The 19,916-nt window shown below is 35.9% G+C and overlaps 1 protein-coding gene and 1 non-coding gene across 2 annotated transcripts; both read left to right on the top strand.

Annotated features, from left to right (window-relative positions):
* Nucleotides 1–10,967: 10,967 nt before the first annotated feature.
* On the top strand, nucleotides 10,968–13,353 carry IZUMO3 (IZUMO family member 3). Its single transcript, XM_066363092.1, has 7 exons — nucleotides 10,968–11,199; nucleotides 11,337–11,411; nucleotides 11,560–11,649; nucleotides 11,847–11,864; nucleotides 12,280–12,360; nucleotides 12,774–12,864; nucleotides 13,191–13,353. Exons 1-7 carry the CDS (start codon nucleotides 10,968–10,970, stop codon nucleotides 13,351–13,353), a joined length of 750 nt encoding a protein of 249 aa, XP_066219189.1.
* Nucleotides 13,354–14,714: 1,361 nt separating this feature from the next.
* Nucleotides 14,715–14,845, top strand: LOC136396130 (small nucleolar RNA SNORA29). Its single transcript, XR_010749547.1, has one exon. It is a non-coding gene; the product is annotated as a small nucleolar RNA SNORA29 (small nucleolar RNA).
* The last annotated feature ends 5,071 nt before the right edge of the window (nucleotides 14,846–19,916 follow it).

Here is a 19,916-nt window from a genome sequence, read left to right as displayed (position 1 = left end):
TGTGGTGGTTTTTTCAATGGTGGTTACCTTTGAATAATGAAAAGGGTCCCTACCCTGTTCATTGTAGCAAACTATTTTGTGAGTACTTTTGCACTCCATCGTCCTTTGCTACTGTTAATCTCCATCTTCTCCCCCTCTTTCTTTTTGTTGTTGTCACAGTTTAAATTTGGTTTTATTGTGTTCTTCTTGGACCTTTTACTTGTGGCTCTGTTTTTTTTTTGTTCTTTGTATCTGATTGGAGAACCCCCTTTAGTAATTCCTGGAGTGGGGGTTTTCTGATGATAAATTCCCTCATCTTTTCTGTATCTGTGAATGTTTTTATTTCTCCTTCATATTTGAAGGATAGCTTTGATGGGTATAGTATTCGTGGCTGAAAGTTCCTCTCTTTCAGGACTTTAAATATTGGGGTCCATTCTCTTCTAGCTTGTAGAGTTTCTGTTGAGAAATCTGATGATAATCTAATGGGCCTTCCTTTATATGTTGTATTCTTCTTTTCCCTGGCTGCCTTGAGAATTTTTTCTTTGCTGTTGGTTTGTGTCAATTTCATTATGATATGCCTTGGAGTAGGTTTGTTGGGGTTAAGAAAACTTGGAGTTCTGTTTGCTTCTTGAACTTGAGGCTTTAGTTCTTTCCACAGGCTTGGGAAGTTCTCATCTATTATTTGTTTATGTTCTCCATTCCATTTTCTCTCTCTTCTCCCTCTGATATACCTGTTATTCTTATGTTATTCTTTTTGATGGAGTCAGATAATTCTTGTAGGGCTATCTCATTTTTTTTAATTTTTGAGTCTCTTTCTTCTTCTCTCTGTTGTGCCTCAAGTTGCTTGTCTTCTATTTCACTAATCCTCTCTTATATCTGACCTGTTCTATTAGCTAAGCTTGTTACTTCATTTTTCAGCTCGTGAATTGAGTTTTTCATCTCTGTTTGATTTGTTTTTATAGTTTCAATTTCCTTGGACATATATTCTTTGTGTTCATTGAGTTGTTTTCTGAGCTCCCTAAATTGCCTTTCTGTGTTTTCTTGTATATCTCGGAGGATTTTTAGGATTTCTATCTTGAATTCTCTGTCATTTATCTCCAAGGTTTCCAATATATTAAATTTTTTCTCCCTAGATTTTTCCTCATCTAGCTGTGTTACCTCTCTTTCTTTTGTATCCATGATATTTGATTTTCTCTTCCTTAATGGCATCTGAGGGTGGTTTTGTTGATAGTATTGAGATTTAATAAAGAATAAAAAGTTTAAAAAAATAATAAAGAAAAATCGAAAAAAGTTTTTTTAAAAAAAAATTAATAATGAAATAAAGAAAAATAAAATAAAATAAAAATTTAAAAAAAAAAAAAAAAAGGAAATTATTCCCCCCCTCCTTTTTTCCTCTCCTCTCCTCTCCCCTCTTTCTTGATAAAATCTTGTGGTGGACTGTGAATTATAACAAACAATGCCTGTGATGGAGGGCCTGAATTGGGGAAAAGTAATAAAGGGGCAAACAAAAAAAAAAAAAAAAGAAGAAAAAAAAAAGAGCGTATGGACCCACAAAAAGCAAATAAGGAAAAAATTTGGGTCAAGAATAAAATGATTTGCTTTTAGGTGTTGGTTTTCTAAGGGTTATGATGAGAGGATTAAGAGGAAAACGGAAAAATGGGGGGACAAATTAAAAAATTACTATTGTATTTAGTGGAACAAGAACTAGATAATATGGAGAGCCAGGGATGGGAGCACTGCTAGTGAGTTAAAAAGGTGAAGTAAAAACCCCCCAGAATGCCACAAACATAAGTTTGAGTCCCAGATAAGATAATTTGTTTGTTATTGAGGTTTGAGTGAGAGGAGATGTAAAGGAGAAAGGAAGAAACTAATATAGAGGGAGAAAAGAAAGAGAGAGAGAGAGAAAAAAAGAGGGAACCACTAAAAGAAGAAAAAAGAAAGGAGAGAGAGAGAGAGAGTTAAGGGTTTTGGAGTGCAACCCTCATAGAGAGAAAGGAAGAGAAGAGAAAAGATAATGGGAGATGTAACACTTATGGGTAGTGTAGTTCAAGGAGAGGAGAGAGTAAGACCGGTAGAGAGTTAATCGGCCAAATTGGAGGAGGAAAAAAAAAAGTATCAAGAATGAAGATAAGAGAAACAAACGAACAAATATAATAAAATGGGATAGGTTATAAAGTCTGCAGATTATTCTTGATTTTGAGAGGTTATCTTCTTGCTTTTTCTTTTCTCTCCCTCTTCCTGGTCGGTGACTCTGTACCCCGGGTTTTGCCCCTTTGCCACGCTCAAGTGGAGGTTTGCAGTTGATAAGTCTCTATGGCAATGTCATGTATTGTGCTTTAGTCTCGTTGGCAGTCTAGGCTATTAGCATTTATAGGCTCCGACAGTGAGAGAGTCCGTGTTCCTAGAGCCTTTCTCCTAGTCTTTCCTTCCTCAATTAGTAGCCTGATAATCCAGCTATGGGGTTGCTGCTGCCTCTGCCTGGATAGTAAGAGGCTCAAAGAGCTGGCAACTCCCCACTCTATTTCCACTCAGCACAGGGCTCTGGGTAAGGCTCAGTCAGTCAGAGCTGCTAGCATAATCAGGCGGGCTTTCCGGCCATTCAAAGACCTCTGGCTCTGCCACTCTGTCCGGTAACACAAGCGGGTGCCCACTTCCGGGGCGCTTGGAGGAAACTCTCACTCACTGGCTGCGCGCGCAGACCAGGATATCCGGCCAGCAGTCTCACGCTCTGAGTGAAACCCCCAACCGCAGGGAAAAGTTGCAGCGTTGGAATTGAGTCTCGCTCCGTCCCCGTGCGCGGCTTTTGCAAGGCGCTGGGGCGGCCCGAGATTCCGCTTTGGCCCACACAAAGGCCCCTGACTCTGCTCCTCTATGCGATAACACGGGCGCGCACTGCCGAGCACTCGGAGGAATCGCTCACTCCTTATCTGCGCGCGCAAACCAGGATATGAGGCCGGCCGCGTTTCCCTCTGAGTGAAACACCCTCCGGCAAGGAAAATCTCCACCATTGGAATTAGTTCTCACTCCCTCCCGTGCGTGGCTTTCCCAGGGCGCTGGGGCTGCCCAGAGACTCTGCCCTCGGCCCACAGAAAGGCCTCTGACCCTACCTCTCCGTGAAGCAACACGGGCACTGACTCCCGGGGCCTAGGAAGAGATCTCTCGCCCACTAACTGCGCACCAGCCAGGAGACCGGGTAAAATGGCCGCGCCACTTGTCTTTCTTTGTTTGGGTTTGGCGCGAGTGTTAGCTTGTATTGCCCGGGTTGCCTCAGGATCAGATTTTCCTCGGCTTGGATCTCCGTGCCACAGCCTGGTTCGGCCGTTTGTTTCGCGGCCTGGATGTATTCACCCCCTTTGCCCACCTCAGTTTCTATATTCACAGTTACCAGAGAAAGCCGCCCTGTTTAGGTTAGTGAGGAAGGCGGAGCATTTCTTACTCCCTATTTCCTTCGGGGTTTGGTTATATATTTAGCCAATTTTTCACTCAATCATACCTTTGGGTGTATTGCGAAGCATCTGGAAGCTCCAAGTATAGGTTTTTCTGTTTCTGGTTGAAGATCTTGTTGAGTTTTGGGGGAGATTTATCGGTATCACTTCCTACCCCGCCATTACTCTCCCACTTTATTCTTCATTGTCAAGATTGCTGAGGATATTCACGTTCTTTTTTTGGTTCCATATAAATTTTTGGAATATTTCTTTTTTATCTAAAAAGTATGCCATTGGTATTTTAATAGGAATTATATTGAATTTATAGATTGCTCTGGGTATATAGACATTTTAATGAAGTTTATTCTTCTTATCCATGAACACGGTATATGCTTCCACTTGTTTGTATCTTCCTTGATTTCTTTTTTCAATGTCTTATAATTTTCTGAGTACTAGTCTTTACCTCCTTGGTTAAATTTACTCCTAGGTACTTTATTTTATTTATCTATTTATTTATTTTTATTTTTTTTGTTGTTGCAATAGTGGAGAAGATTGTTTTCTTAATTTCTTTTTCAGACAGTTTATTATTGGTGTATAAAATTGCCACTGATTTCTGAATATGAATTTTATATCCTGTCACCTTGCTGAATTAATTTATCAGGTCTCTTAGTTTTTTGACTGAGACTTTAGAGTTTTCTATGTACAGTATCATGTCGTCAGCAAATAGTGATAGTTTTACTTCTTCTTTTCCAATATGAATGCCCTTTTTTTCTAATTGCTGTGGCTAGGACTTCCAGAACTATGTTGAATAGGAGTGGTGGAAGTGGACACCCCTGCCTTGTTCCTGATCTTAAGCAGATTGCTTTTAATTTTTGCCCATTGACTATAGTGTTGGCTGTAGATTTGTCATAGATAGCTTTTATTATGTTGAAGTATATTCCCTGTTTTTCCACTTTGCTTTAAGTTTTGATCATAAATGGGTGCTGGATTTTTATGAAACGCTTTTTCTGCATCTATTGATATAATAATGCGATTTTTATCCTTCCTTTGTTTATGTGATAAATCACATTGATTGATTTGCAAATATTGTACCAGTCTTGCCTCCTTTAAATAAGTCCCATTTAATCATGATGTATAATCTTTGGATCTATTGCTGGATCTGGTTTGCTAATAATTTGTTGAGAATTTTAGCATCTGTGTTCATCAGGGATATTGGCCTATAGTTTACTTTCTTTGTAGTGTCTTTACCTGGTTTTGGAATGAGGATAAGCTTGCCTCATAAAGGAGCATGGACATCTCCCTCCTCTTAAAGTTTTTGAAATAGTTTAAGAAGGATAGGTGTTAATTCTTTGAATGGTTGGTAAAATTTGCCTGTGAAGCCATATGGTTTAGGATTTTTGTTTTCTGAGAGTTTTTTGATAACTATTTCAATTTCATTTATTGTAATCAGTCTGTTTAGGTTTTCTTATTCTTCCAGATTGAGTTTTGGAAGATTGTATGTTTCTAGGAATTTATTCATTTCACCTAGGTTGTCCAATTTTTTGGCATATAGTTTTTAATAATATTTTCTTACAATTCTTTGTATTTCTGTGGGTGTCAGTTGTTACTTTTCTACTCTCATTTTTAATTTGAGTCTTCTTTCTTTTTTCTTGATGAGTCTGGTTAAAGGTTTGTTTATCTTGCTTACTGTTTCAAAGAACCAGCTCTTGGTTTCATTGATAATTTGTATTATATTCTTTTAGCCGTTATGCTATTTATTTCTACTTTGATCTTTATTATTCCCTTACTTCTACTCCTTCTGGGCTTTAATTGTTGTTCTTTTTCTAGTTCTTGTAGATGGTTTGTTTATTTTGTTGATTATATTCCACATATAAAATAAATTATATGATATTTCTCTTTTCCTGACTGACTTATTTCATTTATAAATATAATCTTCAGGTCTATCCATGCTGTTGCTAAAGATAAGATTTGCTTCTTTTTCACAATTGAGTAGTATTCCATTGTGAAAATTTAACACAGCTTTTTTTATCAACTCACGGGCATGTGGGCTGCTCCCAAATCTTGGCTATTATACATATGCTGCAATGAACATATGGTTGCCTATATTCTTTTGAATTAGTGTTTCAGGCTTCTTTGGAAAAATTTTTAAAAGTGGAATCACTGGGTCATAAAGCAGTTCCATTTTTAATATTTTGAAGTAACTCCATACTGTTTTCTGCAATGGCTGCACCAGTCAGCATTCCAACCACAAGTGCATGAGTTTTTCCTTTTCTCTGCATCTTTATCAATACTTGTTGTTTGGTTGATTTATTGATGTTAGCTATCCTGACAGGTTTTAGGTGAGATCTCATTTTGATTTTAATTTGCATTTCTCTAATAATTAGTGACCTTGAGCATCTTTTCATGTCTAATATCCATCTGTATGTCTTCTTTGGAGATGTGTCTATTCTAGTCCTCTGCATATTTTTTATATGGATCATTTTTTGGTTTTTTGGTGTTCAGTTGTAGAAGTTCTATATAAATTTTGGAAAGTAACCCCTTATCAAATGTATCGTTGGCAAATATATCCTCTTGTTCAGTGGATTGTCTTTGCATTTAGTTGATGATTTCTTTTTTTTTTTTTTTTTTTTTTGAGAAAAACTTTTTAGTTTGATGTAGCCCCATTTGTTTATTTTGTTTTCTTATTTCCCATGGCCAAGAAAATATATCAGAAAAATATACTGCTAAGAGAAATGTCGAAGATTTTACTGCCTCTGTCTTTTTCTAGGATTCTAATAGTTTCGAGTTTAACATTTAAGTCTTTAATCTATTTTGAGTTTATCCTTTTGTATGGTATTATATGTGATTTAGTTTCATTTTTTTTTGTAAATATTTGTCCAATTTATTCCAACAGCATTTATTTACCAAACCTCTATACCCATTTGTATGTTCTTATCTCTTTGTCAAATATTAATTGACCATAAAGGTATGGGTTTATTTATGGCTTCTCTGTTCTTTTCCATAATTTATATGCCTGTTTTTATGCCAGTACCATGATGTATTAATTAATATGGCCTTGTAGTATAGTCTAATATAGGTAGTGTGCTTCCTCCAACTTTATTCTTTTTTTTCAAGATTGCTGTAACTATCTGGAGTCATTTGTAGTACCATGTACATTTTTGAAATGTTTGTTTTAGTTCTCATTGTGAAATAAGTGATTGGTATATTGATCGGATTTGCATTTAATTGATAGATTACTTTGGGCAGTAGACATTTTAATGATGTTAATTCTTCCTATCCATGAATACTATATATGCTTCCAATGATTTGTATCTTTATCAATTTATTTTTTCAGTGCCTTATAATTGTTTGAGTACAGGTCTTTTATATTGCTTACATTTATTTTAGGTATTTTATTGATGGAACTGTAAGTGGGATTGTTTCCTTAGTCCCCTCAGTTCATTATGGTGTATAAAAATAAACCAGTTTCTGATTCTTTCTCATTAATTTACCACTTCTAGTATTTTTTGGTAGGATCTTCAGGGTTCTCTATATACAGTATCATGTCATTCTCAAAAAATGACATTTTTACATCTTTCTTTCCAATTTGGATGCCATTCACTTTTTCTTCTTATCTTATATCTGTGGCCAGAACTCCTGACACTATGTTGAATAAGAGTGGTGAAGGTGGATATCCATGGGTGCTTGATTTTATCAAATGCTTTTTCTACATCTATATGATCCTATGGTTTTTACCTTTCATTTTTGTGTAGTTGTTTATCACATTTATTGATTTTTTAATATTGTACCAGTTTTGTATCCCTGAATAAAACCTACTTGATCATGGTGTATGATCATTTTAAGGTATTGCTGGATCCAGTTTGCTAATATTTTGTTGAGGATTTTTGAATCCATGTTAATCAAGGATGTTGGCCTATAAATGTCTTTGTGGTATCCTTATTTGGTTTTAAAATTAGGATAATGCTGACCTCATAAAATGAGCTTGGGACTCTTCCTCCTCTTGAATTTTTTGCAATATTTTAAGAAGACTACGAGTTATTTCTCCTTTGAATGTTTTGTAAAATTCACTTGTGAAGCCATTTGTTCTATGGTTTTTGTTTTTTGGAAGTTTTTTTATTACTGCTTCAATTTCATTTTTTTTTTTTTTTTTTTTTTTGCATTTTTCTGAAGCTGGAAACAGGGAGAGACAGTCAGACAGACTCCCACATACACTCGACCGGGATCCACCTGGCACGCCCACCATGGGGCCACGCTCTGCCCACCAGGGGGTGATGCTCTGCCCATCCTGGGTGTCGCCATGTTGTGACCAGAGCCACTCTAGCACCTGAGGCAGAGGCCACAGAGCCATCTCCAGTGCCCGGGCCATCTTTGCTCCAATGGAGCCTTGGCTGCGGGAGGGGAAGAGAGAGACAGAGAGGAAGGTGCGGCGGAGGGGTGGAGAAGCAAATGGGCGCTTCTCCTGTGTGCCCTGGCCAGGAATTGAACCTGGGTCCTCCGCATGCTAGGCCAATGCTCTACCACTGAGCCAACCGGCCAGGGCCAATTTCATAATTTGTAATCAATCCATTTAGATGTTCTGATTCTTCTTGATTCTGTTTTAGACAACTGTATGTGCCTATGAATTTATTCATTTCATCCAAATTGTCAAATTTGTTGGCATACAGTTGTTCATAATATTTTCTTATAATCCCTTGTATTTTTGTGGAGTCAGTTGTTACTTCTCTTCTTTCATTTCTGTTTATTGTGATGAGTCTGGATGTCCTTCAGATTTTGAATCTCAATGCTTTATACCCACAATTTTCAATATTTTTTTATCTCATGGCACACAAACTAATTGCTAAAATTCAGTGGCACACCAATAACTATATATTTTGCCAATCTAATAATAAAAATTGTTATAAGTTTGATTTCTTAACACCAGATGACTATTGTTGTGTTGGCTGTTGTCATTTTTTTTTATTTGATAGCCTAAGGGAAAATATGTCAGTACACCTGACTAAACAGTCAAATATTAAATGTTTGAAAAGTTCTTGCAGCATACCAGTCAAAAATTGCTGCATTGTACAATTTTTAACAAAGGCCAAACACTACAAACAATGATCTAGCACCTAAAAGAGTACTTTAATTATTATGACTAATTGTTCTGTAGGACAAAAACATACATAATGCTGCTTGTGAACATCTTATCTGTGTAATAACCTCAAAAGAGTGAATATATATCTGGGATAATATTATGAATCATGTTCTACTATGTATCTGTTATACCATTATAAGCTATTCTACATACTCACATTGACTATAAATCATATCCCTTCCATGTTAGTGCAAATCAAATATTGGCATAATCAATGAAGGATTTCAATGTTGGCCTTTTGCCTTCCACACAAGCATTCTCTTTAAGCTTTCCAATTTGAAGGTAAGGTATATAGTGTTAACTGGAAAATATCTCATCTATAATGTATATTTCTTTCTTTTTTTTCAGAGGCAGAGAGAGAGTCAGAGAGAGGGATAGACAGGGACAGACAGACAGGAATGGAGAGATGAGAAGCATCAATCATTAGTTTTTCATTGCGCATTGTGACACCTTAGTTGTTCATTGATTGTATTCTCATATGTGTCTTGACCACAGACCTTCAGCACACCAAGTAACCCCTTGCTTGAATCAGTGACCTTGTTGGGTCCAAGCTCGTGAGATTTTGCTCAAACCAGATGAGCCCACACTCAAGCTGGCGACCTCAGGGTCTTGAAACCTGGGTCCTTGGCATCCCAGTCCAATGCTCTATTCACTGCACCACCACCTGGTCAGGATATAATGTATATTTCTTTAGGAAAACAGTTTTTTCTTATACCTTCCTATCTGCCTGCCAAATTTGTAAGACCTCCTAGTCTCTAACTTTAGTCTTCAGAGTTAACTGAACCCCGTTATCATGTGTCTTTAGACCTCAGGATGTGAAAACCATTGGAGTATCATCTGAAGATGAGATCATCTAGCTGAGAGAAAATAAAACCTGAGCAGAGAGGTGCCAATTTTGGAGTATCAGAAGATTTAAATTGCCAACCTTTTAATCTTCTAGTTTATCAAATTCCAAGAGACCATTTTCTGTATTATCTTAGAAAATGTTGAGAAGCAACGTATACAGAGTCTGAAATCAGACAGATATGAGTTTGAATTCTGATGTCATAATTACTAAATTATCTGGTAAGGAGGATTGTTTACATCTCAGCTTCTTATTTATAAAAAGAGATAATATCCTAAAATATTGCTGTGCCCAAAGGATTTGTAATAATCTATTTGAAGTTTTTAGCACATATGTGGCACATGGTAGGCATAGAATTAGTCATAGTTTTTTTAATTGAATATATTGAGGTGATACTGATTAACATAATTAATAGAGGTTTCAGGTGCCCAATTCTACAATACATCATCTGTAAATTGTATTGTGTGCTCACCACCACACCAGTCTTATCTTCATCCATCACCATTTATCCCTCACAACCTTCTACCCCATGACTTTCTCACACCTTATGTCTAAATTCTACCAATAACCTTTTAGGATTTCCTAGTTTCTGGGGGGTGGATCCTAGCTTTTGAAATTTAGAGCCATACAAACAACATGTTATAACAGTGATAACTGGTGATCTAAAATGTCTTCAAAACAGCCTTAATTTCTTCAAATAACAAAGAACATTTTATTCAAAGAGATTTAAAATGATGCAAATATGTTCATTTGGCCATCTTTAATGCAGGTAACCTAAGAGGTCAGCTCATGGTAATTGTGGTCATATTCACATATGTCACACACTTCATAATAAATACTTTCATACTTTAAGAACTTCTTGAAGTACCCTGAGTGTTAATATATTTTTACTCATTTTATAGCCTTCCACTGTTGGCTCTAGTCTCCCTGCTCCAGACTCTTTATAAGAATATTTACATAAAAAGGGTTACATAATATGGCTGGAAAAATTATCCTACAAACAAAGGTAGTTTAGCCTAAATTTCTGAAAAATTATCAGTTATATCAAGATTGTTGTTATCAGTGATATAATTATAGACACCTACTGCTAATTTTTAATGATACTGCTACCATCAGGGATTGGGTCTCCAAGGAACTCGGTATTCTGGGCTTTTCTTAATCTCCTTTATAAAAGTAGAGTTTTGGTTAAGCAGTCTCTGAGGTTCTGTTTCTTTTCCTTGAGTTATTACCCTAATGGACAGGAGAAGTATAAATATTTACCAAGGACACAAGTAAGGAAAACATTTTCTAAGATAACACCCAATATGGAACTCTACTTGTGTGAGCTCAAGACTTTATCTTTGTGTTCTATACTCAGAACTCAGGAATCTATTCCCTCTCTCAGGTATGAAGAATAAAAGTCAGAAAACAGCCAAAAATCCAGAAGGAAATAAAATTGCCTACAAATGATAAGAAAATGGAGGGGTAGGTGGGGTCAAACTATCCAGGACAAAGCTTTTATTCTTGGATTTTTTAAGAAAAGGGAACTAGTGAACTAGTTGCCAGGACAACCTGCTGTTGGGGTGAGGGCTGTTGTGGCAAGGAAATGAGAGATCTGTGGCTGCTCCTGCTCTTGTCTCTGACCTTGGCAGCCTTTCTTGGGGTCAAAAGCTGCTTGGAATGTGACCCCAAATTTATAGAGGATATTAAGTCCCTGTTGGAAAAGCTGGTGCCCTCAGCAGTCCCTGAGAAAACTCAACTACTTGAATGGCAGATTAAAGAGCTAATCAATTTAAGCATCAAGGTCTCCCATGATAACAAGAAGCTTCGGGTGTTGGGTAAGAAAAGTTTGAGTCTCTGAGAGTTTTGGGGGTTAAAGGCAGAAGGGATACAGGGAAAAAAGCACCTAGGTCCACATAATATCACCCACAGATATAATTATTTCTCCACATATATATTTACCTCTCTTTTCTAGCTGTTCAAAAGGTTGTCAGTTTGAGAACATGGCTGAAGAATGAACTTTTTGAAGTAGGCAATAGAACATGGAAAGGTAAGGTACTGTTTCAATGTTAAAATATTATATTTCCCAAGCAAATGTGAGGAAAGTTTGCAGGAGAAAACAAGTCAAAACAATAAGGATTAAATCCTGAAGGGAAGGGCCAACTTATTTTCTGATGTCCCTTCCATCTTCTCCTTAGGTGTTTTTATCCTTCAAGGCCAGCTTCTCGATGTACGCCAAAACCTGGAATCCAAACTGAAGGAAATGTTAAAGCACTTCTCTGAAGTTGGTAATAAAAGATGTCTATCTAACAACATTTAATTTATATGAAAGAAATATAAAATGAGGGGCAAGAGGGGAATGCAGTTTTATATTAGAGTGATTCAGAATGGGTGGAGGGGTGTTGGAGCTTAATAGGTAACCAAATAAAGATGACAAACTCCAAGGTGATTTTAAGCTTATTATAACTTTTTGATTCTCTTTTAGCTTGTTCTGAAGACTGTGGTGAGTACAGCACATGTGATGCCTTGAGATTTTAGCTCATATTTTCCCATCTCCTTTGTACTTTATGACCTTATCTTTTCTACATGTCCCACTGAGAACCCAGTTCCTAGACTTGTGGTTCCAAGAAGGAATTTCAAGAATATCTGACAACAAAATTTAGTTTATGAAATCCTAGATCCCTCACAAAGTTTAGAAGTGCTCAGAGACCTACAAAAGTATAGTTTATAATCCATCGCACCAATGTAAGCAAAAGCATTATTTTTCACACATCTTCTCGAGATCTGACTCAAATTACAGAAGGTTTTTGATCCATCAGAAACTTTGATTGCTAAGGGAAAAGGAATTCGCAGATGTCTGAAATTAGGAAGCCATGCCATTCCCCCCCCCCCCCATCCAACTGTCTTCTCTTCATCAGTTGTGACTGAAGGTCCTGTTCTGGATTGTTGGAGCTGTCTTCGCATCACCAGCCAGTGTTTCAAAGGAGAATATTGTGGAGGTAACAAAGACTGTGGCATGGCATTTTGAGGGGTCAGTGATCAAGGTAATGAGCCATTCATTGATTTATTTAACAAATATTTGTCAAGCATCTTCTATGCAGGTCATGCTAATGTTATAAACACAAGCTAAAATGTTGAGCAAGATTTGTATTACCAGTATTAATTACTGGGCATTGGACCAACTGAAGAATTGAGAAATACTAAGTCTGGGTAATACTAAGGTAGAGAAATTAGGCTTGTGACAGTAAAGGCAGAAGTTTCATAGAGCCTAAGGATCAGAAAACAGTGATGCAAGTAGTGAATAGAGCAAACAGTTTAAGGTTAAAAAGAATCTTCTATTATGCATAAAGTTCTCAAGTTATTATTTTTCTTCTCTAAAACGTACTTTCTTTTTTCCTTTTTTCTCTTCCAGAAGAGGATTCAAGGAAGTCTGAGAATAGAGAAATTGTACTATTTCTGATATTGATAGCAGAAGCTGTAATATTGGGAAGTGCTTTGTTACTGTGAGTTTCCTTGTCTCCAAACACATGGTGGTTCAAGCATCTTTTTGGGCAAAGAGAATGCCCAATCTTCCCTCTCTTCCAATAAAAATAGGAATAAATAAAATTATTTCAAATTTTGGGATATGACAATGACAGGAAAGAGTGAATGAAGTTTGACAGGATAAAAGTCAAACCAAGAGAAAAGGAGGGGCACAATAAATTATGAGGAAAGCTTTTCAAACTTTTCCAGAAAAGAAAGGAAAAAAATACAATTATTTTTATATAATTGTTTTAGAGAGTTGGGCTAGTGATATTAAAGTTGGAATTATCTTTTGTTTCTACTCTAGATTCTATATTTGTGTCATTCATCGGACGAAAATTAAGGCAATACGAAGGTCATTAAAACAATATTTGGAGAAGAAAGTTCAAGAATTAATGGAGAAAAAAAATGAGGAGAAAGAATATTTTGAATCAGAAAATAAATACATAGATATGGGAGCTCCTTCATGATTCTCTGAAGTGTTGACTCAGAGTAGAGAATTGAGAATTGAGTTCATAAAATGATAAAATTTTATAACTGAAATAGAACTTAGATTTGTTCTAGTAAAGATCCTTATTGATATCATGAGGCAATGGAAGCAGTGAGAGAGCATATAATTTACCCAGAATTGTACAGAAAGTAACACTCGTATGTTGCAATGCACAATAAAAAAATGATACTCTGTATGATTTAATAAAAAAACGCATTGTTGGTAACTTTCATTAATGGCTATAATTAAAATAACTTTAAATTTTAAGGCTGCTTTTTTATTTCTATCTTTTCATTTTGTTACTGTTTTCATATCAAGCTTAATATGGACAATTTTCTTTGATAATAGACAACAGTTAAACTTCATCACAGTATACACACACACCACAATGCCCAAAATATTAGTTCTGAGTAGTTGAGGTTTGACCATTTTCCCTAACTCTGTGCTCCATGACTGAATTGTATATTAATATCTGACTGACGTAGTTGTTTCTACTGTACCTTCTTATGTGTATAGTACCTTAATTAATGCTTTGCATTTATTATCTAATGGAATGTTTGTAATAATGTGAGTAACATTGTTATTATCTCCATGACAAAGATGAGGAAACAAGAAATATCTAACTCAAGAACACAGCTAGTAATCTTACTGTTAATGACAGCTATAGGCATAGATAAGATAGCTAGATTAATAGAGAGAGAATAAATGTTAGTTTATTTTTATAATATATTCTTTTTTCTTTTTTTTTCTTTTTAAGTGAGAGGAGGGGAGATAGAGAGACAGACTCCCACATACACCTGACTGGAATCCACCTGGCAACCCCTACCTGAGGCTGATGCTCAGGCCAACCAAGCCACTAGCTATGAGATGAGAAGAGAGAGAGAAAGGGGAAATGGAGGGTAAGAGAAGCAGATGGTCACTTCTCATGTGTACCCTGACTGGAGATAGAACCCAGGATGTCTGCATGCCAGGCTGATGCTCTATCCACTGAGTCAATTGGCCAGAGCCCATAATGTATTCTTGATCACAGATAGTAGTTGCAAAACCTACAATAAATCTGAGACCTGGCTAAAAGATATTAACTTCTACTCAATTTTGTTTCATTTTATTCTGGAAGCTTATGTCAAAAGAGAAACACCACAGTATTGAGGCAAGGAAATAGTTTTAAGAGTCCTGTTACATTAGTTGGTAGAATTATTTGCATATCTTTCACCCCTCTGTATATTTGAGTGCTTGCTTGTTGCTGTTATATTTAATGAAATATTATATAAATGGGAATGAAACTGGGGAGGGCCTTAACACTGATATCTCTCAGTTGCTAAATAAAACTACATGTTAAAAATTCCCCAAGTTTTCTCCTAATAATAGATTTTAGTGGCTATGCTTACAGAATAGATTACAATTGCTATGATCTGAAGAAGGAGGATTTATTTTTTGTCCTCCTCCTATATGAAATGGCTGACAAGAAAAAATAAAAACTCTACTGGTGTTGTTGCTACCTACCATTTTCCCATGATTTAAAGTTCATCTCACCAAAAATCTTGACACGTTAACTTCATTCATAGTATTAATTAAATTATAGTCTGGATATTGTATTTTCTATTAGAAATAATTGTAAAAATGAGATACCATACTTTCTAGGTTTTGTGTGTCTTTGTTTTTGTTTGTTTTAGTGCAACTTTTTAAATTTCTTGTCCTATCAGTTTATTGTTCTCATCCCACTTTCTTACTCTAGTCTCATCATTCCCTCTAGAAAATCTAGGTGAACAAGGTAAGATATATCTTTTATTGTTTTAACAAAACCTAAACAGTTGTAAGTTAACATAAACCACAGAGAAATATATTTACACCTGCAATTTTTTTTGCAAATAAAAAATGATGCATACTTTAATGGATGTTGATTTTCACACCTACTTTTTGAAAATTATTTTAAGCTAACTGATGAGTTCATTCAGTGTTTCTGGTAGTTGTACACAATCTGTGGTGTGGTAGTACCACAATTGTTTCAATATTTCTCTATCTGGGGTACTCTCTTCATTTACTTTTTTATCACTATAAATAATGCTGCAATAAATATTTGTATACACATATCTTGACTTGTTGATACTTTCTTTTAATAAGAGATAGCATTACAGAATTGAGATATAGAAAGTGAAAGTTGTATGTACTTTGAAAGTCAATAAATATGTTAGAAAGTTATAATAATTTGAAACAGAAGTAATAGCCAATGATCACTGCTTGCTACACCCACTGGCAATAGAATTACCATTTTGATTAACACAATAATCTACCTTTATCTACTAGTGCCTCAACATTTTTTCAAGTGACTCAGTGCCATTTGAATGGCCCAACATTGAACCGCCTATTCATGTACTCTGCTCTTTTTAATTTGAGTTGTTTTTATCTTGTCAATTTAAAAGAGGCTCTAAACTCTATCATCTCCCTTGCAAACATAAGTATTATTTTCCCCATATCTATCTATTGTCTGTTATATGCTTAAGGTGTTGATTTAGCTATCTACCTATTCATTTCTTTCTACTTCTAAGTCTTTAATACTAATATAACAAATATTCATTGATTTTGGATGGTCATTCTATACCAAGTCACTTAATAAATCTGTCTTAATTTTATTTTTTAAGCTAAAAATCTCTTATTTTCTAAGTTTTCAATTTTATAATAAAATGCATGTTTTATATATTTTTTCTACTATTTATACCAATTATTTAGCTTTCTTATCCTAGTGCTTTTGCAAGAATTTCTGGCCCTGGCTGGTTGGCTCAGCGGTAAAGCGTTGGCCTTGCGTGCAGGAGTCCTGGGTTCGATTCCCGGCCAGGGCACACAGGAGAGGCGCCCATCTGCTTCTCCACCCCTCCCTCTCTCCTTCCTCTCTGTCTCTCTCTTCCCCTCCCGCAGCCGAGGCTCCATTGGACCAAAGATGGCCCGGGCGCTGGGGATGGCTCTGTGGCCTCTGCCTCAGGTGCCAGAATGGCTCTGGATGCAACAGAGCAACGCCCCAGAGGGACAGAGCATCGCTCCCTGGTGGGCATGCCGGGTGAATCCCGGTCGGGCGCATGCGGGAGTCTGTCTGACTGCCTCCCCATTTCCAGCTTCAGAAATAAAAAATTTTTTCTAAGACAATATATAAAAATAATCAACAGTTATTTTAATAAAAATGAGAATTTTTTTTTTACAGAGACAGAGAGAGTCAGAGAGATTGACAGACAGGGACAGACAGGAACGGAGAGAGACGAGAAGCATCAATCATCAGTTTTTTGTTGTGACACCTTAGTTGTCCATCGATTGCTCTCCCATATGTGCCTTGACTGTGGGCCCTCAGCAGACTGAGTAACCCCTTGCTTGAGCCAGTGACCCTAGGTCCAAACTGGTGAGCTTTTGCTCAAACCAGATGAGCCCGCACTCAAGCTGGCGACCTTGGGGTCTCAAAGCTAGGTCCTCCACATCCCAGTCCGATGCTCCATTCACTGTTCCACCGCCTGGTCAGGATAAAAATGAGAACTTAAGCATTACAAAACCACAAGATTTTAAACAGCAACTATAGGGAAAGTTCACACATTGATTTTTAAGAAAATTTTAAATTATTATATTGGAATTATTCCATAACAACCTGAAACTGTTTAAATACCCATATTATAACTTTTTGGAAATTAAAAACCATTTAGTACTCTAGAAAACTCAGCTGTGCAATTGTTTTCAGGTAATATTACTGCTTTTAAAAGCTCTAATCTCAAATTCAATCAATTGGTTATAATATTTCAAAACAAGGAAAATGAATTCTCATCTTCTAATATGGTTTGCTTCTCTTCTTGGTCCCATCAAATACAAGACTATTCAGAAAAAACATACCTGGGAAAGTAAAAGAGAAGTACTCAGGGATATATCACAAGAAAGAAAACTTTCTTTTTTATCCCTTGCATTTACCTCAGCTGTTAAAACCTCATTATAACTTATGTGTCATAAAAGTTTATGTAATAGAGATATGAAAAAAATTATAAGAAGCAAAGTTTCAGAAAAAAACAAACATATTAATATAACTAAATATTAACTATAAAATAAAACAATTTTTTATTTATTTTTAATATAGTTATTTTTAATTGTTTTATCTTTTTTATTTATTTACTGATTAATTGATTTCAGAAAGTGAGGAAGGGAGAGAGAGGGAGAGTGAGAGAGACAAGAAAATCGAGCCGTTCCAGTATGTACCCTGATTGGGGATCAAACCAGCAACCTCTACACTTTGGGATGATGCTCTAACCAACCTAACTATTTGGCCTGGAAAAAAGTCTTTGTGTTTAAAAAGAGAGGAGGATTAAATATTTGTGTTTTAAAGGTAAACAAAAAATAATGAAAGATCAGAAGGAAATTAGATAAAAATAATAACTATCGCTAATAGTGTGTATCATATTCAAACACAACACACAATAACTTTATATTTGTGATGAAATATTTGAGATTTGACTGTTGTTCTTAAGGGATAAAAATAAAATAAATAATACCCACATGTTCAAAGAGATAAGAAGGGGATAAATAAAATTCCATTGATCCAATAGAAGTAATAAATAAAAAGTAGAGTATATGATACATAGAGAACACTATAATAATCAAAATCAAAATGAAATAAATACATCAATCACAAAATCAAATATTAGATTGAATACTTTAAATTCTATTCATAAACTACTTATAAGAGAAAACCAAAAACAACATAAATTAAATATGTAATGAAAGAATTGACTATCAAGCAAAACCTAACCAAAAGAAAGCAGATATTGTATTACTAATATTAAGTGTAAGAGAATTTAAGCCAAAGATCATTTACAAGTGCTGGAAATCACCCATCTGATCTTGGATACTTATAACTTGGATTAAGAAAATTTAGTTAAAAAGCCCTGAGTGTGAATGGTGATGTGAATGTGTTCTCCTGCTGCAAACACAGGGAAGCAGGTTTCTTGGAAGCAAACATCAAGAAACTGTGTGAGTGAGTGACCTTTGTGCTGACACAGAAGAATGCATGTGAACAGGCTTTAGGAAATTAGTCTAAAAGTTTATAGATTGTCCCTCCCTTTCTGTTTGTTTATTAGCAAGAGAAAAAGAATATACTAACTGAAACCAGCCCTTTTTCCATATCAACAAGAAGTACATTAGTCATTCTTTCCCCTTATCACCTGATATCCCTCCTGTGCAATCCTGTTACTGTACCTTTGTTCTGCTTCTGATCAATTAAAGCTCTGGGAAAAGAAGACTCAGGAGGTTATTCTCTCTTGACTGCCTCTCCCTCTTCTCTTGACAACAGTTTGTGTCTTGAGCAGTTTTTCCATGTGACACTGGTAATTCCCAGAAGGCTAGAAGACTACATACAAGAATAAGGTATGACATTATATAATCAGAAATATAATAAATAGACCACAATATATAGTAACAATAAATAGCATGAACCTAACAAAATGATATTCTTATAAAGAAAGGAAAAAAATATAGACACAACTTTCACAATCATCATGGGAAAGTTTAATACTCCTGTCTTAGAATCCGATAAAGGTAAGGAAAAAAATGTTAATACAGTTACACATTTGTCGAACACAATAAACAACCTTAAGTAAATAGTATTACTTGCATTTAACCCTGTACTTATGTAATATATATAAATTCTCTTCTTTCTAATACAGATGAAGCATTTATAAAAATTGACAATTGACTTGGCTTGTGAGACAGTATCTAGTTTTTTCATTAAATTCCTGTTGGTCAAATAAGTTTGTAAATATGATATATATGTTTGCTTGCTTGTGACTTATATTGGGTGTGGGGGACAGGCTATAAGCAGGCCAGGTCGTTGTAGCCTAAGGTTTGGTTTTAGGACTAAGCTTTTCCCCACACCCTTGACTGATTGTATGATCTGGGTGGTGCACTCTCATGAGGAATCCAATTATGCCTTGGATAAGTGACTTTGTATCAGAGACTTCCTTGTTTGTATATTGGATTAAGGGATTTTGGTTTTCTACACTATAAAGTGGGACAGACCAGGAGCTTGCTCACTCAGTTCCTGCTATCACGATTGCAGGGGCTTCCCTGATCCCTTGCCCTTCATGGGAAAAGCTGGTTTTCTGCTTTTCCCTTGTCTTCTTTTGTGGTTTGCCTGTCTTGGTGAGACATCAATAAATAGGATGGCCCACCATCCTCTGACTTCGCCGTTTCTTTACCATCTGCCCGAATTCAATGGGAACCTGCATGGGCCAGGCGGCTGCTTTGATAGTGACAGCCATGGCTCCTGACCTTACAATTCCCATTCCTCTTGAATTGCTAAACTACATTTCCTAGTCTTCTCTACAGATAGGTAAGGCTCTGTTACTGAATTCTGACCAATAGCATGTGAACATAGGAGTGATATAGCTGTTTTCAGGCCTGGCATGTATAAACTTAAAGGAACAAACCTTTAGCCTCTTCCTTCCCTAATGGTAAGAGGTCAATATCCAGAAATATTTTAAAATACTGTAGATCCCTCTGATTTGACACATCTGTTTTGTATTT

This window comes from Saccopteryx leptura, chromosome 2 (genome assembly GCF_036850995.1).
Source record: "Saccopteryx leptura isolate mSacLep1 chromosome 2, mSacLep1_pri_phased_curated, whole genome shotgun sequence".
Lineage (NCBI taxonomy): Eukaryota > Metazoa > Chordata > Mammalia > Chiroptera > Emballonuridae > Saccopteryx > Saccopteryx leptura.
This window is presented reverse-complemented; position numbering and strand designations above follow the sequence as displayed.